This window comes from Bombina bombina, chromosome 10, assembly GCF_027579735.1.
Source record: "Bombina bombina isolate aBomBom1 chromosome 10, aBomBom1.pri, whole genome shotgun sequence".
NCBI classification, from domain to species: Eukaryota; Metazoa; Chordata; class Amphibia; order Anura; family Bombinatoridae; genus Bombina; species Bombina bombina.
The window spans coordinates 3,303,320-3,323,652 of record NC_069508.1 but is presented as its reverse complement, the minus strand read 5'-3'; the positions used below and the strand labels follow the sequence as shown (position 1 = coordinate 3,323,652).

General features: G+C 40.3%; 1 protein-coding gene across 1 annotated transcript in view; it reads left to right on the top strand.

The window, feature by feature from the left end:
* LOC128641147 (LIM homeobox transcription factor 1-alpha-like) overlaps positions 1-20,125 on the top strand; it is a 151,319-nt gene extending 131,194 nt beyond the window's left edge. The window contains exons 8-9 of the mRNA XM_053693715.1: positions 11,406-11,573; positions 19,087-20,125. Coding sequence (XP_053549690.1) covers positions 11,406-11,573; positions 19,087-19,265 — 347 coding nt within the window. The 3' untranslated portion in view covers positions 19,266-20,125. The remainder of the gene's footprint in view (positions 1-11,405; positions 11,574-19,086) is intronic.
* Positions 20,126-20,333: the final 208 nt, after the last annotated feature.

The following is a 20,333-nucleotide window of genomic DNA, read 5'->3' as shown; positions in this document are numbered from 1 at the left end:
TACGTGTGTGTATATATATATATGTACGTGTGTGTATATATGTATGTGTGTGTGTATATATATATATGTACGTGTGCATAAATATATGTACTTGTGTGTATATATATATGTACGTGTGTGTATATATATATATATATATATATATATATATATATATATATATATACGTGTGTGTGTGTGTATATATATATATGCAGGGCTGCCATCAGTGGGTGACAGGGGTGACTCCTGTCAGGGGCCAATGGGCCAGGGGGCACCATGAGGCAAGAACAACTTATTTAAAAAAAATAAAAAATAACTTTTTGGCAACCACCAGAGGGTGTTATTGCAATGAGTAAAGCATTAGCATTTGAGAGGATTTCTGAGTGTGCACTAAACCACTATGCACAGTGTGAGACAGACTTGGCACTTAAAAGGACAGTCAACACCAGAATTTTTGTTGTTTAAAAAGATAGATAATCCCTTTATTACCCATTCCCCAGTTTTGCATAACCAACACTGTTATATTAATACACTTTTTACTGCTGTGACTATCTTGTATCTAAGCACCTTCTGACCGCCCCTAATCACATGACTTTTAGTTATTAGCTATTGACTTGCAGTTTAGCCAATTAGTGCAGTGTCTGCCACAACCCACGGGCATGATTACAATGTTATCTATATGGTTTACCTGAACTACTCTCCCCTGTTGTGAAAAGCAAATACAAAAACATGTGATTAGAGGCGGACTTCAAGGGCTTAGAAATTATCATATGAGCCTTCCTAGGTTTGCTCTCAACTAGAATACCAAGAGAGCAAAGCAAAATTTTTGCTAAAAGTAAATTGGAAAGTTATTTAAAATTACATGCTCTATTTGAAAAATAAAAGTTTTTTTTGGCCTTGACTGTCCCTTTAAGTTTGAACAGTGTGTGCCTGAGTCAGACGGCAGATCACTTTCATTTACAGAGGAGGTAGGACTTACTTAGTAAATGTTTTTTTATTTATTTGTGCAATTTCAGATAGTAACTTCAGTGTGGTAGTAGTTGTATGGTGGGGTCTGGGGTCCATAAAAACACATTTTCTTTAGCAATATGTAGCAGTGTATTTATGATTATTTGACAATGCTGTAGAAATGCTATATTTAAAGCCATGTAGAAATTTTTCCTCCTCAATACACAAATGGTAGGTGCCCTTTTGGCAGATATGAGTTTTTTTTATTAATATATATATATTTAAATTAGATTCCAGTTTACTGCCCCTTTATGCAAGGACTTTCCAGATGCAATGAGGCATTTTATCTAATATGTTTACATTTGCATACAATGTTACTCTCAGACTAAGATTGCTCAGTGTTTGAAATGAGACAGGTTAACTTAACACTGTTCAGTTTATACTACAGCTGACTTAATTTTGAAATACATACAAACAAGCCTAAATCCTGCATTTAACCAGGTCTTATGGTATGAGACTGAGTACCTTATGGTATGAGACTGAGTACCACAGCTTATGGTTCCACGAGGACCAAATAGAGTACAGCATTTTCAAAATCCATAAGTACAGCTGACAGATGGGAACATTTGTACACCATATTTGAGTTGGTGCTCTTGGTTGGGGAAAATGGGGCGGGAACAAACATGTCAACCTTTCAAAAGTACTTTTCTTCATCTAGCCATCTACCCAGATCATTAATGTACAATTTTGAATTCACAGAATTATTTTTGTTTGCACATTTACACATATGATTCTTTAAAAAGTTATCTTTTAATTTCTGCAATTTTTTTGATCATGCATATCACACACTGTTGATTTAGGGGATTCAATGTGCAGAAATTTACCTCCTGTGAGTGTTTTTGTGGGTGTCTCTGTTTATGTCTTTGTGCTTTTGTTTGTGTCTCTATGAGTGTGTATGTATTTTTTTTCTGTGGGTCTCTCTGTGAGGGTGGGTGTGTATGTCTGTGTGCATTTTCTGTGGATGTCTGTGAGGGTGTGTGCGTATATCTTTGTGCTTTTTCTATGGGTGTCTCTGTGAGGGAGTGTGTATGTATGTCTTTGTGTATTTTCTCTGGATGCCTCTGTGAGGATGGGTGTGTATGTCTTTGTGTGTTTTCTGTGGATATCTCTGTGAGGGTGGGTGTGTGTGTATGTATGTATGTCTGTGTTTTCTGTGGATGTCTCTGTGAGGGTGTGTATGTCTGTGCATTTTCTGTGGGTGTCTGTGAGAGCATGTGTATGTCTTTGTGTGTTTTATGTGGTTGTCTCTCTGTGTGTGTATGTATATATGTACGTGTGTATATATATATATATATATATATATATATATGTACGTGTGTGTATATATATATATGTACGTGTGTGTGTGTGTATATATATATATATATATATATATATATATATATATATATATATATATGTACGTGTGTATATATACAGTGGGGCAAAAAAAATATTTAGTCAGCCACCAATTGTGCAACTTCTCCCACTTAAGAAGATGAGAGAGGCCTGTAATTTTCATCACAGGTATACCTCAACTATGAGAAACAAAGTGTGGAAACAAATCCAGACAATCACATTGTCTGATTTGGAAAGAATTTATTTGCATATTATGGGGGAAAATAAGTATTTGGTCACCTACATTTTTTTGGAATAAATGCACATGAACTCTGACTTCTAAGGCACTTAGCTTTATATCCTCCTTGACAGGACTATTCTAATACCCTTCCCCAAACACCACGCACCTAGAGCCACACCAGGGAGAGTTCCTTTACTCGGCTCGGTGAGTCTAAATCTGCTTCATAAGCAGTGAGTCTAAATCTGCTTCACAAGCAGTTATACCTGTTAAAAGGAACCTTGTAACTTTCAAACAACGATACTGACAAGTTGTTTCAATAACCGCTAGCAATAGAAACCGAAGGTTTATTTTCCATTAAATCACTCACAGACATGGACACAGAGAGACTTTCCTTGGATGACACGTTGTCTATTAGTGACGTTTTTCAATTATTGGAAAAGACTCTCTTGCAGGAGTACAGAATTTGGTGGGACAAACGTGCATTGGAAAAATACCTATTAATGAACCTTATACCAAGAGGACTGAGACTGAACAAATATCCCTCTTTTCAAGTTGATGATGAGGATTTTATTAGAGACTGGAATCTTGTGTTAACAGAGTGTTCCAACAGGCTAATGGGTCTCATTATTAGGTATAAGTAGGCACAATTGAAAAAAACTAGAGAAGAACTAGTAAACATACAGAAACAACTTAACACATTCATAGATCACCCCAAATATACACAATTTGATCATATCCTGCAAGATACAATAAAGAAATTTAGAATAGATCTAGACAACTTTAAGCTTACGAAGTACAATAGGGACTATGCTGATCATACCAGTAATAGAGTTTATACTTGGCACTTGCGTTCCCAGCTTATGAATATTAGACAAAGAAAGTCTAGGTCTAATTCTAGATCAACACAATCATCCAGTAAGGAAAGAACAGATAAGAAGGTAACCTTCTCAGATAACGATACATCTGAAGAGGAACGTTCAGATAATGAAGTTAGGTTTGATTCAAGTGGTCCCTCAGACGATGAGTCACTACCATTACGTCCAATTATAAAAAGCACAAGGTCTGATCCAATTGTCACCAGAAATACCTATAAAAAAGACAATGCTAACTTAAAGCTTTCAGCTCATGAACAAAGAAATATAGAATTTCTGAGTGACAATGGATCAGACCCAAGACCTAATGCCACCCCAGCTCCTCTGGACAATCCAGTTAGTACACAGGGTTTTCAGAATGCCATCAGGGCCCTGAATGAGGAGGGGAAAGAGGAAGAGGGGCAAGAGGCAGAAGGGGGTGAAGCAGGGGAAGGGGAAGATGGAACAAATATACCCTATGAAGATTATTAATTTGTCTTCCTCAGCACTGACAGCAACTGAAATAGAGGTATTTAGTTTGGGTTTGGGTTATGTTCCCAGTAGAAAATGTAATCTATTCGACACTATAGTGGATGTTAATAAACTAGTCAGAGACTTAACACTAAGAAAACATTTTTGGGACAAGGGCACAGCTGACCACACAACCACTTCTGAGACAGATATATATCAATCAGAGTCACAATTATTCGATTTAGTTAACTTTCAAGAAGTATGTGATACACTTAGTCTACAAGACTTAGGTGCGGAATCTTATATGGAGTTACAGGCAGTTAAGACCTCACATTGTGGCTTCAGGCCAAAGTCTGTGTTCTACCCTACTCGTGAAAGGGGACCTTTTTTAGAAGCCTTTCACAAGAGAGTCGAACAAGACCTAGTGAAACTTTTCAACAATTCAAAAAAAAACTTATCCTAATTTAACCAAACTACAAAAATAGGCAGTAGACAAATTGAAATCAAGGGAAGATCTTGTAATTAAGGATTCAGACAAGGGAGGGAGCATAGTTGTCTTAGACAAGTCATACTACATTGCAGAGGCCCATAGGCAATTATATGACAAAATGTGTACCAAGTCCTAAACTCTGATCCCACAGAGATATTCAAAACGAAGTTGTGGAGTATGTTGGATGATGGTCTGGTGGAGGGAGTCATAGATCAAGAGACTATTGATTTTTTATATGTCTCCAACCCAGTTGTACCTATATTCCACCACCTCCCGAAGGTACACAAGTCCCTGGAGGAGGTGAAAGGGAGACCTATAGTCTCGGGTATTGGCTCCCTCTTTGAGCATCTTTCAAGCTGGGTAGACTCTCTCCTCCAGCCGATTGTCCTGAAGATTCCATCCTACTTACATGATACAAAGCACCTTCTAAACGGCCTTGCCCAGGTTGTGTGGGATAAGAACTGTTCCTGACTAACAATTGATGTAGTTGGCCTCTATTCAGCTATTCCGCACAACCTGGGGCTTAAGGCTGTTAGATGTCTCCTAGACCAATTAAGCAACTACAATGATATCCTTAAAGAATTTTTGGTCAGGGTACTGGATTTCCTTCTGCACCACAATTATTTTAAATTTGAGGGTGAATACTTTCTCCAGAGACGTGGGACCGCCATGGGCGCAAAATTTGCACCATCATATGCTAACATCTTCATGGCTTGGTGGGAGCGGTCCCAAGTCTATGGAGAAGGTAACCCTTATAAACACTGTATCAAAACATATAAAAGATACATAGACGATCTTTTGATCATTTGGACAGGTACCGAGGAGGAGAAATTAGGCTTTGTGTCAATGATTAACCATAATGAGGTGGGTTTGCAATTTACCTCCCAGTCCAATCCAACTCAGATTGCTTACTTGGATCTAATTCTAATTGGGGACTCTGAAATGGGTCAGGTTAAAACCGATTTGTATCGCAAGCCAATATCATCTAATACAATTTTGCATGCAAATAGCAATCACCCCAAGCATACTGGGTTTGGTATAGCTAAGGGGCAATTTATACGCCTGAAACAAAATTGTACAGATGAGATTGACTTTGAAAAGAACAGTGAAATCCTCAAGGCACAGCTCTTGGAAAGAGGATATTCTAAAAAGACCATTAATAGAGCCTCACTAGAAGTCAAGCGTATGAACAGGTCGCAAATGCTACTTGACAACACTAAGTATTTGAGGGGTAGTTCTTTTGACAAATCCAAACCACTCTTCATAACAACCTATAGCTCACAATACAGGGAAATATGTGAAATTATAAACAAACACCTTCCAATACTAACAGCTGAGGACAGTCTTAAGGAATTTGTACAATCTGGTTGTAACTTTGTGGCCAAAAGAGGGTGTACCCTTGGCAATATACTGTCACCAAGAATGCTCAGAAAAAAACCAGGTGTGAGCAGCTGGCTACATGTGAAAGGGCACTACAAATGTCATTTTAACAAATGCATCGCCTGTGGATGCTCTAAGGTCACAAAAAACTTCCAATCAATGGTCACACATAAAGTATACTTACTTAATAGTTGTACAAACTGTCGCACACAGAATGTAGTTTACCTAGTCACGTGTACAACCTGTAGAAAACAATATGTACGTTGCTCCTCTAGGGAGGCACGTACAAGAATCCGCGAACATTTAAATAATATAGACAATGGAATAGAGTGCTCAGACTTAGCCAAACACTTTATCCATAAACACTGTAAAAATGTAAATAGCTTTTGTTGGCAAGTGATAGAGCAAATCACAGCTCCAGACAGAGGAGGGGATATTAATAGCAAACTTCTTTATCAGGAAGCCTATTGGATATTTCAATTGAGAACTAAAAGCCCAGAAGGATTTAATATTGCAGGGGACGTCATTAATTTTTGGCAACGTAAATGAAATAATGAAGTTCCCTGAATGCTATCAAAGAATTACCCATATAAAATAAAATATGTACAGTTAGATAAGATATACTGCAACAATCAATTACTACTCTCTATCTTTGCTAACAAACCCTTAAAGATTTCTTTCACAATTAATGGCCTAACAGTTCGTATTTTTTTGCCCAACCTTCAAACATATATTTCTCTTGCTGTGAAGCCCAATATTATATTTTATCTAATTTATGACATTTCCCCATTAAGATGACAGCCAGCAAATTAAATAGCATAGTTTTAAAAAAAAAAAATTCTTTTGAAGTATCTTTTTCAGTACCAAAAATACTTTTTAGAATAGGACTTTAAGTCAGATATGACCCTTTAATTGAATATATATATAGTGTTGTCCTGAATTTTGACATTTATTTTTTATTGGACAAGAAATATGGGTCCAAGTAAAAGGGATAACACCGTCCTCTTGATATGCCCTATATATAAAATTATCTTCATATTGATACATGGCCCTTTAAATATGTCTGTTAGGTTATAGCACGTTAATAACAAACTCTGACTTATGAATTTGTTCATATTCACTAAGCATATGTTGTGTCCGTCCCCTTTTTTTTTTTTTTTTTTTTTTTTTTTTTATGTCTGAAGTTGTTTCAAATCAAGTTCCATCTAAACTTTTTCAAAATGCCCATTTCAGTATATTTATAATGGTAGTTAGGAAATGTATTTTTATGTCTAAAAAGTCATTCTCTGTTTCACGTCAGTTTGTATGATTGTATGTTCTTTCACTTTAAATATGTACAGCTGGAGCTCTGGGATTGCAATGGACGCTAGGCTATTTAAGCACTGTGTCTATGCTCACAGAGTATGACTATGAGTAAGGCTCACAAGCAGCCGAAACGCGTAAGACAATCCAGCTATTGATCTTATGTTTGCACTCTTGTTTTAAATCTTTTTTCCAATGGATTCCAATAAAGCTAGCAGATGTTTTATTGTATAATGCCTGGAGGTTTCGCCTGTTTTTTTTTTTTTAACTCTGTCACCTACAAACAAGCAAGATTTCTGGCTCTCACAGACCTGTATCTTTTTCTTTAAGAGGCTCCTCTGTCCTCCACTCATTACCTGTATTAATGGCACCTGTTTGAACTTGTTATCAGTATAAAAGACACCTGTCCACAACCTTAAACAGTCACACTCCAAACTCCACTATGGTGAAGACCAAAGTGCTGTCGAAGGACACCAGAAACAAAATTGTAGACCTGCACCAGGCTGGGAAGACTGAATCTGTAATAGGCAAGCAGCTTGGTGTGAAGAAATCAACTGTGGGAGCAATAATTAGAAAATGGAAGACATACAAGACCACTGATAATCTCCCTCGATCTGGGGCTCCACACAAGATCTCACCCAGTGGGGTCAAAATGATCACAAGAACGGTGAGCAAACATCCCAGAACCACACGGGGGGACCTAGTGAATGACCTGCAGAGAGCTGGGACCAACGTAACAAAGGCTACCATCAGTAACACACTACGCCGCCAGGGACTCAGATCCTGCAGTGCCAGACGTGTCCCCCTGTTTAAGCCAGTACCTGTCTGGGCCCATCTGAAGTATGCTAGAGAGCATTTGGATGATCCAGAAGCAGATTGGGAGAATGTCATATGGCCAAAGTAGAACTGTTTGGTAGAAACACAACTCGTTGTGTTTGAAGGAGAGAGAATGCGGAGTTGCAACCAAAGAACACCATACCTACTGTGAAGCATGGAGGTGGCAACATCATGCTTTGGGGCTGTTTCTCTGCAAAGGGAACAGGACGACTGATCCGCGTACATGAAAGAATGAATGGGGCCATGTATCGTGAGATTTTGAGTGCAAACCTCCTTCCATCAGCAAGGGCATTGAAGATGAAACGTGGCTGGGTCTTTCAGCATGACAATGATCCCAAACACACCGCACGGGCAACAAAGGAGTGGCTTCTTAAGAAGCATTTCAAGGTCCTGGAGTGGCTTAGCCAGTCTCCAGATCTCAACCCCATAGAAAACCTTTGGAGGGAGTTGAAAGTCTGTGTTGCCCAGGGACAGCCCCAAAACATCACTGCTCTAGAGGAGATCTGCATGCAGGAATGGGCCAACATACTAGCAACAGTGTGTGACAACCTTGTGAAGACTTACAGAAAACATTTGACCTCTGTCATTGTCAACAAAGGCTATATAACAAAGTATTGAGATGAACTTTTGATATTGACCAAATACCTATTTTCCACCATAATTTGCAAATAAATTCTTTCCAAATCAGACAATGTGATTGTCTGGATTTGTTTCCACATTTTGTCTCTCATAGTTGAGGTATACCTATCATTAAAATTACAGGCCTCTCTCATCTTCTTAAGTGGGAGAACTTGCTCAATTGGTGGCTGACTAAATACTTTTTTGCCCCACTGTATATGTACGTGTGTGTGTATATATATATATATATATATATATATATATATATATGTACGTGTGTATATATATATATATATATATATATATATGTACGTGTGTGTATAAATAGATATATAGATATATGTGTGTGTGTAGCTATATATATATATGTATATATATGTCTGTAGAAAGGCACTTACAGGTCTTGAATGTCTAAAAAATATAATAATGCCTACCATTGTCCGTGACAGTTAAAAGGTTAACTGTTGCGCAAGACAAAAAAGTTTCACAAAACACATCAAATATACAATTAACAGTACAGTTACATTCATGACAACACTCTGAGCCCTTATAATATATGTTTATATGTGAGTACATATGTATTTATATGTGTATTTACAGACATATATAAACATATAAACACATAAATATGTATGTACACATTTTATATATATATATTTATATAGACATGAGAGAGAGATAAAAAAACAAGAAATTACTGTGGGACACTTGCAGTGTACAGGATGTGATTGGCTGTGTCGTTAATGTGGGGCTCTTGCAGTGTACAGGATGTGATTGGCTGTGTCACTACTGTGGGGTGATTGCAGTGTACAGGATGTGATTGGCTGTGTCGTTACTGTGGGGTGCTTGCAGTGTACAGGATGTGATTGGCTGTGTCACTACTGTGGGGTGATTGCAGTGTACAGGATGTGATTGGCTGTGTCTTTACTGCGGGGGCACTTGTAGTGTACAGGATGTGATTGGCTGTGTCGTTACTGTGGGGTGCTTGCAGTGTACAGGATGTGATTGGCTGTGTCGTTAATGTGGGGCTCTTGCAGTGTACAGGATGTGATTGGCTGTGTCACTACTGTAGGGTGATTGCAGTGTACAGGATGTGATTGGCTGTGTCGTTACAATGGGGCACTTGCAGTGTACAGGATGTGATTGGCTGTGTCTTTACTGCGGGGCACTTGCAGTGTACAGGATGTGATTGGCTGTGTCATTACTGTGGGGCACTTGCAGTGTACAGGATGTGATTGGCTGTGTCACTACTGTGGGGTGCTTGCAGTGTACAGGATGTGATTGGCAGTGTCGTTACTGTGGGGCACTTGCAGTGTAGAGGATGTGATTGGCTGTGTCATTACTGTGGAGCGTTTGCAGTGTACAGGATGTGATTGGCTGTGTCGTTTTTGTGGGGCACTTGCACTGTACTGGATTTGATTTGCCTGTGTCGTTACTCTGGGGCACTTGCAGTGTACATGATGTGATTGACTGTGTCGTTACTGTGGGGCGCTTGCAGTGTACATGATGTGATTGACTATGTCATTACTGTGGGGCGCTTGCAGTGTCCAGGATGTGATTGGCTGTGTTGTTACTGTGGGGCGCTTGCAGTGTACAGGATGTGATTGGCTGTGTCATTACTGTGGGGAGCTTGCAGAGTGCAGGATGTGATTGGCAGTGTCGTTACTGTGGGGCACTTGCAGTGTACAGGATGTGATTGGCTGTGTCGTTACTGTGGGGAGCTTGCAGTGTACAGGATGTGATTGGCTGTGTCGTTACAGTGGGGCACTTGCAGTGTACAGGATGTGATTGGCTGTGTCGTTATTGCGGGGCACTTGCAGTGTACAGGATGTGATTTGCCTGTGTCGTTACTGTGGGGCACTTACATTGTACAGAATGTTATTTACCTGTGTTATTACTGTGGGGCACTTGCAGTGTACAGGATGTCATTGGCTGTGCCGTTACTGTGGGGCACTTGCAGTGTAGAAGATGTAATTGGCTGTGTCGTTACTGTGAGGCACTTGCAGTGAGTGTACAGCATGTGATTGGCTGTGCCGTTACTGTGGGGCACTTGCAGTGTAGAAGATGTAATTGGCTGTGTCGTTACTGTGAGGCACTTGCAGTGAGTGTACAGCATGTGATTGGCTGTGTCACTACTGTGGGGCGCTTGCAGTGTGCAGGATGTGATTGGCTTTGTTGTTACTGTGGGGCACTTGCAGTGTAGAGGATGTGATTGGCTGTGCTGTTACTGTGGGGCACTTGCAGTGTACAGGATGTGATTGGCTGTGTTGTTACTGTGGGAAGTTTGCAGTGTACAGGATGTAATTTGCCTGTGTCGGACTCGTTACTGTAGGGCACTTGTAGTGTAGAGGATGTAATTGTCTGTGCCGTTACTGTGGGGTGCTTGCAGTGTACAGGATGTGGTTTGCCTGTATCATTACTGTGGGGCACTTGCAGTGTAGAGGATGTAATTGGCTGTGTCGTTACTGTGGGGCGCTTGCAGTGTACAGGATATGATTTGCCTGTGTCGTTACTGTAGGGCACTTGCAGTGTACAGGATGTGGTTTGCCTGTGTCGTTACTGTGGGGCACTTGCAGTGTAGAGGATGTAATTGGCTGTGTCGTTACTGTGGGGCGCTTGCAGTGTAGAGGATGTAATTGGCTGTGTCGTTACTGTGGGGCGCTTGCAGTGTAGAGGATGTAATTGGCTGTGTCATTACTGTGGGGCGCTTGCAATGTAGAGGATGTAATTGGCTGTGTCATTACTGTGGGGCGCTTGCAGTGTAGAGGATGTAATTGGCTGTGTCATTACTGTGGGGCGCTTGCAGTGTAGAGGATGTAATTGGCTGTGTCATTACTGTGGGGCGCTTGCAGTGTACAGGATGTGATTGGCTGCTAGTGAATAACTGATTTTCTCTTTTACTTTGCAGCCCAGACACAAAGCACAGTCGCCTCTAGCGTGGGAGGTATCATGAGCATACTTACACACTTACCGCAGAAAGAGCTTCTTCATATAGAGCAGACGATCTACACTACCCGCCTGTACCAGCAAGGCCTAACACCTCCACAGATGCCTGGGGACCACATGAACCCTTACGGTATTGTCATGTGACATCATATAGCAATTAATGACTAGGGATTGAACTGTCCAGTTCCCAGTAATGACCCAGATAGAGTTAAACAAATTTAAAATTCTACAGAAGACTGTGGCTGAAGCCGAAACCCTCCAATAGGAGATTAAACAAACATTTCAGGGACCAGTCAGATTATGATAATAAAGTACATATTTGGAATAGAAAAGAGAGGTTCCAAATGAGAAAGCAGAGGTAAGCGACCTACATAAAGGGACAGTTTACTGTAAAATTGTCTGTACCTTAATGTATTTCCAATAGCTTGTTATACCAGCTGTAGAGTATAACATTTATGAGATATTGTTCCTTTATGTTTATTTTTGCATTTGATATAGCTGGATTTGTTCTTTGACACCACAACTCATTGCGTTGATCTTGCAGGAAGATCAGATATCCTTACTTCAAAATTGTCTGTACACACACGCGCTTCTTTTTATTATCTCCTAACACGCCTCCATCCTGACTTACATAGCAATCTGTTTTCAGTCATACATTTTCTAATAACGTCCTTAGCTTCCTCTATTTCACATCTAAACCCAATGTCCTTAATTCCTTAAGATACTCCAGTTGCAACTGCCACTATTCATACTCAGTCCTTCCATTCCTCACCTTCTCCCATCCCTTCTAAATAACACATCTCCTTATCTCAGACTTCTCCCATTCCCACCGTTCAAGAACATTCACAAAAGCCCATTATCTATTCTCTATCTACTTATACTTTTTAATGACTCCTTGGGGCCCATTTATCAAGCTACGGATGGAGGGCACGTGTTTCTGGCGAGCTTGCAGGCTTGCTAGAAACACCAGTTATGAAGTAGTGGTCTAAAGACCGCTGCTCCATAACCTGTCCGCCTGCTCTGAGCAGGCGGACAGACATTGCCGCAATTCAACCCGATAGAGTACAATCGGGTTGATTGACACCCCCCTGCTGGCGGCCGATTGGCCGTGAATCTTCAGGGGGCGGCGTTGCACCAGCAGCTCACAAGAGTTGCTGGTGCAATGCTGAATACGGAGAGCGTATTGCTCTCCGCATTCAGCGAGGTCTGTCGGACCTGATCCGCACTGTCCGATCAGGTTCGACAGACCTTTGTTAAATAGGCCCCCTTATATGTTTTTCATCCAGAAAACTCACATTTAGTTTCTACACACTATTTGCAAACCTTAAAGGGACAGTCTAGTCAAAATTAAACTTTCATGATTCAGATAGAGCATTACATTTTAAGCAACTTTCTAATTTACTCCTATTATGAATTTTTATTTGTTCTCTTGGTATCTTTATTTGAAACAGCAAGAATCTAAACCTTAGGAGCCGGCCCTTTTTTGGTTTAGCACCTGGGTAGCACTTGCTGATTGGATGGCTACATTAGACACCAATCAGCAAGCACTACCCATGTGCTGAACCAAAAATTGGGCGGCTCCTAAACTTACATTGCAGCTTTTTCAAATAAAGATACCAAGAGAACAAATACAAATTGATAATAGGAGTAAAATTGCTGCTGTATCTGAATCATGAAAGAATAAATGTTGACTAGACTATTCCTTTAACCTGGAGACTCAAATCACATTAAAAAATGTATGATCAGAGAAAGGCACTCTCTTGGTCTTGAAGGATTGCAGCTGAACATTGGTAGAATAAAAATACTAAATCAATTCTGGATTTCGCAGCCCCACATTCACTGAAATAGTAAAAGTTGTGTTGGCTCTCCTAGTGACTCTGAAGGATCTTCTTTTTTTTATAATTTTTATTCAGGTTCAGTGAATGGCTTATAATCAATACAGTACAATCTATACAGATAATAAATGTTTTGAAATATACATACAATTTTACATTGCATAGTAATAAAGCATTGAATCATACAGTTAGTGAACTTCATATTTGCCATTTAAACTATGTCTTCTAATTGATCTATGAGGCCACTCATGGACCTCGTGATGTGAGGAAAAATATTAATTTACAGCAGACTATCATGAACAATAGGGGACCACTTTTGGGTCCCATATAGTGAACCTCAGTTTTCTTGTTTTTTAACAGATATACATGTTATACACTTGTGTGTAAACTTTGTGGACCAAAACCAAAAAGAACTATATTATATGTGCAGAGCCAAGTAGGGGCCCTCTATAAATGTAATACAACCTGTGAGGCCTCTCAAGATTTAGAAGTAGGATATAGAGCTAATGAGTTTTATCAGGATTATTGGGTGGGATAAGAGGTTGTGTGAACTACTGGTCTTCAGACTACTTCCAGTGAGAAGGGGCTATGTAGAGTTGAGGAGATCAGAAAGTTATGCTTCCAGTAAGAAGGGGCTATGTAGAGTTGAGGAGATGAGAAAGTTATGCTTCCAGTAAGAAGGGGCTTCTAGCGGAGCTTACTAGGGGGGTTATGCCACAAATTCATATTATAGATTGAATCTGATGAGATATAAAACATCCTAACAACAGGTCAGGTATCTATGACATAGCAAATTTATATAACAGTAGAACAGGCTGAGAGAAACCATGACAACAGTGGAATGGTGGTCGGCCTATTTGAGTTTGTGCCAAGACCCAGTGGGTACTAAGTTTGAGGAGCAACTGATCCTATCTGGGGTATACCTACCCATTGGACATACAACTAATAAAAGGCAAATACCCTCTGTCTGGAATTTTAAAAGGGAGGGAGGGATACAACTGGATTGTCAGACTGTGAAAACCTTCTCAAGAGGGGATCATAAGTTATTGTTCAAGAGCAGATTAGTGAGTGAGACTCTGCACTGTTAATTACTTGATAGGAAATGCTAAAGAGTGTTAAAAGTCATATTCATGCTCTATATAGAATCCTATGGTTTAAAGTAAATCTTAACAACCGTTCTAGGGAGCCCAACATTACAAGTATATATCGCAAATATAGCAGGCTTGTAAGGAAAACATGATGTTGGTGATATGACAGCTGTACTATTCAGTTGTGTGTTGTTATAACCACAGATGGTAATATATTAGAGGCAGTCACGGCACATATATATTGAACACAATAAGTGTCAGTATCGTACTAATCACACTAAGACTGTATTGGAGTTGTGGGAGGTATAGGGTGGGTATTCAGCGATCTATATGTCAGCTCTGACTCAAAAGGGTTAAGTTTCTGCTTGTCATGGTTTAATAAGACTTCTGAAATGGTGTCTGCTAGGAAAACGTGACTACCCCAGCAGGGGATCTACATGAATACATTTGCACCACATGACAGACATACAGAGCTTGAGATGCAGGGGTTATAAAGAAAAAAAAGAAAATCACAATAAATAAAACACAAGTAATGTCTACCACATATGTATACCCCTATATTAGAAAAGAAAAACAAAACATCAGATGAGAGTAAAAATATCCAGATTAGTCCATACCATATATGAAATGCAAAGGGTTTAGAAAATGATCTAGTTGCGTATTAACAGAAAATAAACCTGGTAGAGCCTGCAGGTCTGTCCATTTCCCATATCACCCTTATCCAATGCCGGCTTTTTGAAGTGAGTTTCCATAGATGGGGTCTACAAGAAAGTTTGCATACCATTTCAGCATAAAAAATATCAGAAACACAGCCAAGATAAAAGAGGAAACCAGCTGGTATCAATAAGAGGTGCCCAAAATAAATGTGATAAAAATGAATAAGATCAGTATAGCACAAAATGGTCATAGTGAAAATATATAAGCACAAATATCACACATAAATAACACAGAACACAATTAATAAAATAGTAAGCTAAACATCCTACATATAAAAATGTAGTATCAATATGAACTAAACTGAAATGAACATAGTAAATATCCTCATATAAAGGTAATGAAAAAATTAAAATTAAAATATAAATATAAAAATAAAAATAAAATGAATGGAAAATGTCCAAATAAAAAAATAAAATGAGTTAAAGTAAAATTAATATAAGGAATGTCCAGGTGATAAAAAGTGGAAGCTTGTCCAAAGGCAAGAGCGTGGAGAGTGATAAAGAACCAAGAACAGTTCCAAGGCAACTCCTCTGGTGTGTCGTGCCCTAACACAAGATCAACATTTCTGTAAAACAAGAGACAGAGGGCGCCACATAGTGCAAATCAGAGCGACCAGAAGAATGGAAATGCAGGTAAACAGTGAACCTACTCATGTGGTAAAAAGCACCAATGTGCAGTGACAGCAGGCCGGGTCCAAAGAGTCGCCCGGCAAACTCCCAAAATGCTTGTTACTGGTAAACTGTCCTAGCAAGGGGATCCGAAATGTGATGCAGTTCCCACAGTGTTCACCAACTGTAGGCAAGACGAGCAGGATAACAGATGGTCTCCAGGGCGTAGTAGGTGATAAATTGCCGCCACAGGGAGCGCCAAAAGGATACACGCATGTTTACAGAGCCTAGGGCTAGCGTTAGAGTATCCTTTTGGCGCTCCCTGTGGCGGCAATTTATCACCTACTACGCCCTGGAGACCATCTGTTATCCTGCTTGTCTTGCCTACAGTTGGTGAACACTGTGGGAACTGCATCACATTTCGGATCCCCTTGCTAGGACAAGTTTACCAGTTCCAAGCGCTTTGGGAGTCTGCCGGGCGACTCTTTGGACCCGGCCTGCTGTCACTACACATTGGTGCTTTTTACCACATGAGTAGGTTCACTGTTTACCTGCATTTCCATTCTTCTGGTCGCTCTGATTTGCACTATGAGGCGCCCTCTGTCTCTTGTTTTACAGCCATTTCAGCATAGAAGGATTCGTTGGGAGCCTCTATTCATTATTATCTCTTTGGTCTTAGAGGTTAGAGGCTGTGATACAGATAGAGGAGGATTGAGTGGTATGTGCCATTGTCCAATAATGCTGCAGTGTCTGTGTATAGGAGATATACCGCTCTTCGTAAGACTCTGGATGCTGTGAGTACGGCCTGCAAAACTGGATGATGCTACGGATCCCAGAGAGGCGTCTTTTGCCAGTGGGTCTGGCGAGAGCTCCGAAAACCACCTCTGCTTATCTCCCAAATTTTGCTTATAGTAAGCCACCTTTAGGCTGGGAGCAGCGCCATGCGTTTCCATTCTGGCATCATTCGGGGGTCTCCCCGCATTCAGCCCCCTCATGGGGGAGTCTATTGTGGATGCTCTCAATCCTGGTGAGTAGTCTGATAGGTCAGCCACATCTAAAGCGTTACCTTCTGGTATACTCGGATGACAGTTCTGTGCTGTCTCATCTGGGGCCCAAATCTGTGGCGAGGGTTCAGATGAATTTGGGAGGTGCACTCGGGTACTGGCATCTTTGTTAGATTTCTCTGGGGGATCTGCTGGTGCCATGAGTCAACGTCCACTGCGCTTTGTTAGCGCTCACAGGCTATCCATTTCAGCAGACCAGGTCTGCAATATCTTCTCATGATGTTCATCTAACAAGTGGGTCACAGCCTCAAGTAACATAGCGTCACAGGGCACCATTTTTTTTTCTTTTTTGTAGGTGCGTGTGTAGAAAAGTGCCTTAATTCTCACTCTTATTTATCCCGTAGTACAAGTAAGGAGTAAAATAGACATAGGTGTTATAGATGATAGATGAAGTTCTTTTTTTTGCAGTGTCTGTGCACTGCTTACTGACCTGTAGTATTACCGGGGGGGGGGGGGGGGGTGTTGAGAACCTTTCTGTAGGGAACCTGCCTTAGGCCTCAATGCTCCGGATTGGCTTGCAAAGGTAGAATACTCAACAAAAGTATATGTTTCAAATCCTTTTAGTCTGTAGATTCTGTATATTAGAGTATAATAACTGGATGTTTATTCAATTCACTGATAAAAGGCAGATTAACAGTGATCCACACGTAGCTACCAATATTGCAACCATTCAAGGTGCTGCAGAGAGACACGCCCCCGACTCTGAAGGATCTTTTAATTTATAAACGGTTAACAGCTCCAAGTGGCCCTCCATCGCACACCTCCCTATCCCTTAAACTTAACACAGAAATAAAATCCCCTTCCACCACCGTAAAATCTCCCAAAAGTAAACCTAACTTACTAAACAATAAACTGGAGCATAAATATTAAATAACCTAACCACCACCCAACAAAATGATTTTTTTTCCAAACCTCTAAGCTTACTACCTAGAGAAGCAACAAGACATTTAGGGCTAGATTACAAGTGGGGCACTAAATTATTGCATGCCTGCAAACAGGCAAATTTGCCAGCTTGCAGGCATGCGATAAATAACCAACCATTAAAAGTTACAGGTCTTCTTCCTTTCATTGCATAGGAACAGCTAAACTGTACTAGGAAAATCAGCTGTACAACATGAGTCACTATAACACCAGGGAATTCTGACACAACCAATAGCAGCAAGCCCCCAACCCACAAGGAAAAGGGGGACAAGGCCGAAGGGGGACAAAGGAGACTTCCTTCAGGGTCATAACTTGCATATACAAAAAGAGAGTAGCGCTCAACCTGGGAATGAACAATAGCATAATGGCTTGTTCTATGGCTAGATACCATCCTAGAAGAAGCCTCTGATGGTGTCAGACTTATATGCTACAGGAAAGTTCTGTAAAAAGCACAGATTGAGCAGAACGAGGCTGCACCCTGGGTGTGGACCATCCCATAGGGTGGGCTATTGAGCACTATCTGCTCCCAGTTGAGCTCCTCTCTTTTGTGTTTTTAGTCTCCCTAAAGGTAATAGGGGCAACCAGACATGGACCTTTGCTTACTGTGCCTAGATGGATATAGCTGCACCTCCACCGATGATGCCCATATAGGCTGAAATGTATGTTTTGGGTTAGCTGTACAAATCCTTTGTTCAGATGAGAATAGTCTGGTAATTCAAGGCTATACTGTCCTTTTAGATGGGGTCAGACTGATATACTACAGGAAAGTTCTGTAAAAAGCACTGATTGGGCAGGAATCTGCCTATACTAAACAGATGCCTGGGGTAACCCTGTTACCTTTGGTGTTATTTGTCTTTCCTACTCTCTGGTCTTTACACAGCATATTTATAGTCATTTAGCAATACCATGAATATTGTCTCTATCAATTAAATCTTACATTTTTGTCCAATTGATAAAATCCAAAAAGGTAGCCAGTTATATGTAGGTGTCACCATTATCCAGGAAATGGCATGAATTTTGTGACCCTGTTATAATAAGTACATAGACTGTGTACATCCTTTAAAGTTCTAGGAAATATATGAAATTGTTGAAATGGCACTGAATCCTTTGTGTTGTCATGCCTCTGGCTCTTGCTGTCCAAATACAGTTATTATTGTTGATATTTAGAACTTCCAGAGAGATACCATCTATTGTACTCCTGTCTCACCTGCTCTGGTAATTTGTGTTATTACTTGGGTTATCGTTGGTGCAAACTTCCAAGGAGATATTATCCAGTCTCACTTGTTCTGATAACTTGGATTAGATAAAACTGGTTTAGTGATTAGCTGAACATTAAATAAACATAACTAACATATTTTGTTTGACATATCCATTTCATTCCATGTATGATGTAATGTTCCTTCTTACAAGGTGGAGAGACAATTTTCCATAATGTGGACAGCAATGATTCCCGTTTGAACAACGTGGGTGAGTGTCTAATAACAGCACCTGAAGTGGGACCCCTGGAAGGCCAGATGGCAAACCCCATTGATCATCTTTACACCATGCAAAGCTCCTACTTTACATCTGAAGAAGCTCCTGGTCGATGAAGGTGGCCCCTGTGTTCTGCTGAGCTTCTCTAATTGCTATTACCCAACAGTTCTGTGTCATCTTGTCTTGTTTGCAAACTCAGTACTTTCCCAAACTTGTGATGCTCAGGACACTTCCAATTATTTTACATTCTCAGACAAATAAGGTTAATACAAATAATCTCTGTTTTTTTGACCCATACTCAAAGGGACTAAGGTGACCTGGCTGGACATGACATGGTGAGAAGACACCTAATCTGTTATTTGACATTTTGTTTTCTGCTGGTGCTCTCTGTTAATGCAGATGTACAGAAATAAGCCATAAACTATTAATGGAACTAAATGTTCTAGGAATATATAACTAAAGGTCAAATGAAAATTTAGTGTGTACCCTATAATCAACCCTATGGAGCTGTTAAATAAGTGACTTGATCTGATCATCAGATATCATTTTCAGTGGCACAATAATACTACAGGGTCAACACAAACAACTGTGACATATAAAGTTTGTGAATCTTCACTTTGTAAAGAAGTATCACTGGCCAAGAAATAATCTCATCCAGTGGTGGTGTGGTAATGGGACCTGTTACTGTCACCCAGTGGTGGTGTGTTAATGGGTCCTGTGACTGTCACCCAGTAGTTGTATGGCTATAGTTCCTGTGACCGTCACCCAGTGGTGGTGTGGTAATGGGTCCTGTGACCGTCACCCAGTAGTTGTGTGGTTATGGTTCCTGTGACCATCACCAAGTGATGGTGTGGTAATAGAACCTGTGACCGTCATCCAGTGGTGGTATGGTTATGGGCCATGTGACGTCACCCAGTGGTGGTGTGTTAATGGGTCCTGTGATCATCCCCCAGTGGTGATGTGGTTATATGGGTCCTGTGACCATCACCCAGTGGTGATGTGTTAATGGGTCATGTGACAGTCAATTAACTTCCATAAAATGTGGAAAACAGTACATCTTTCTTCTCTGTATGGGGCACGGAATACCAGACTTGCCAGGTCCACTTCAATATCCAAAAAATAAAAAAAGATTCCAGCCTCCACAATCAATAAAAGACCTTTATTTATCACATGTAGGGTCCCAA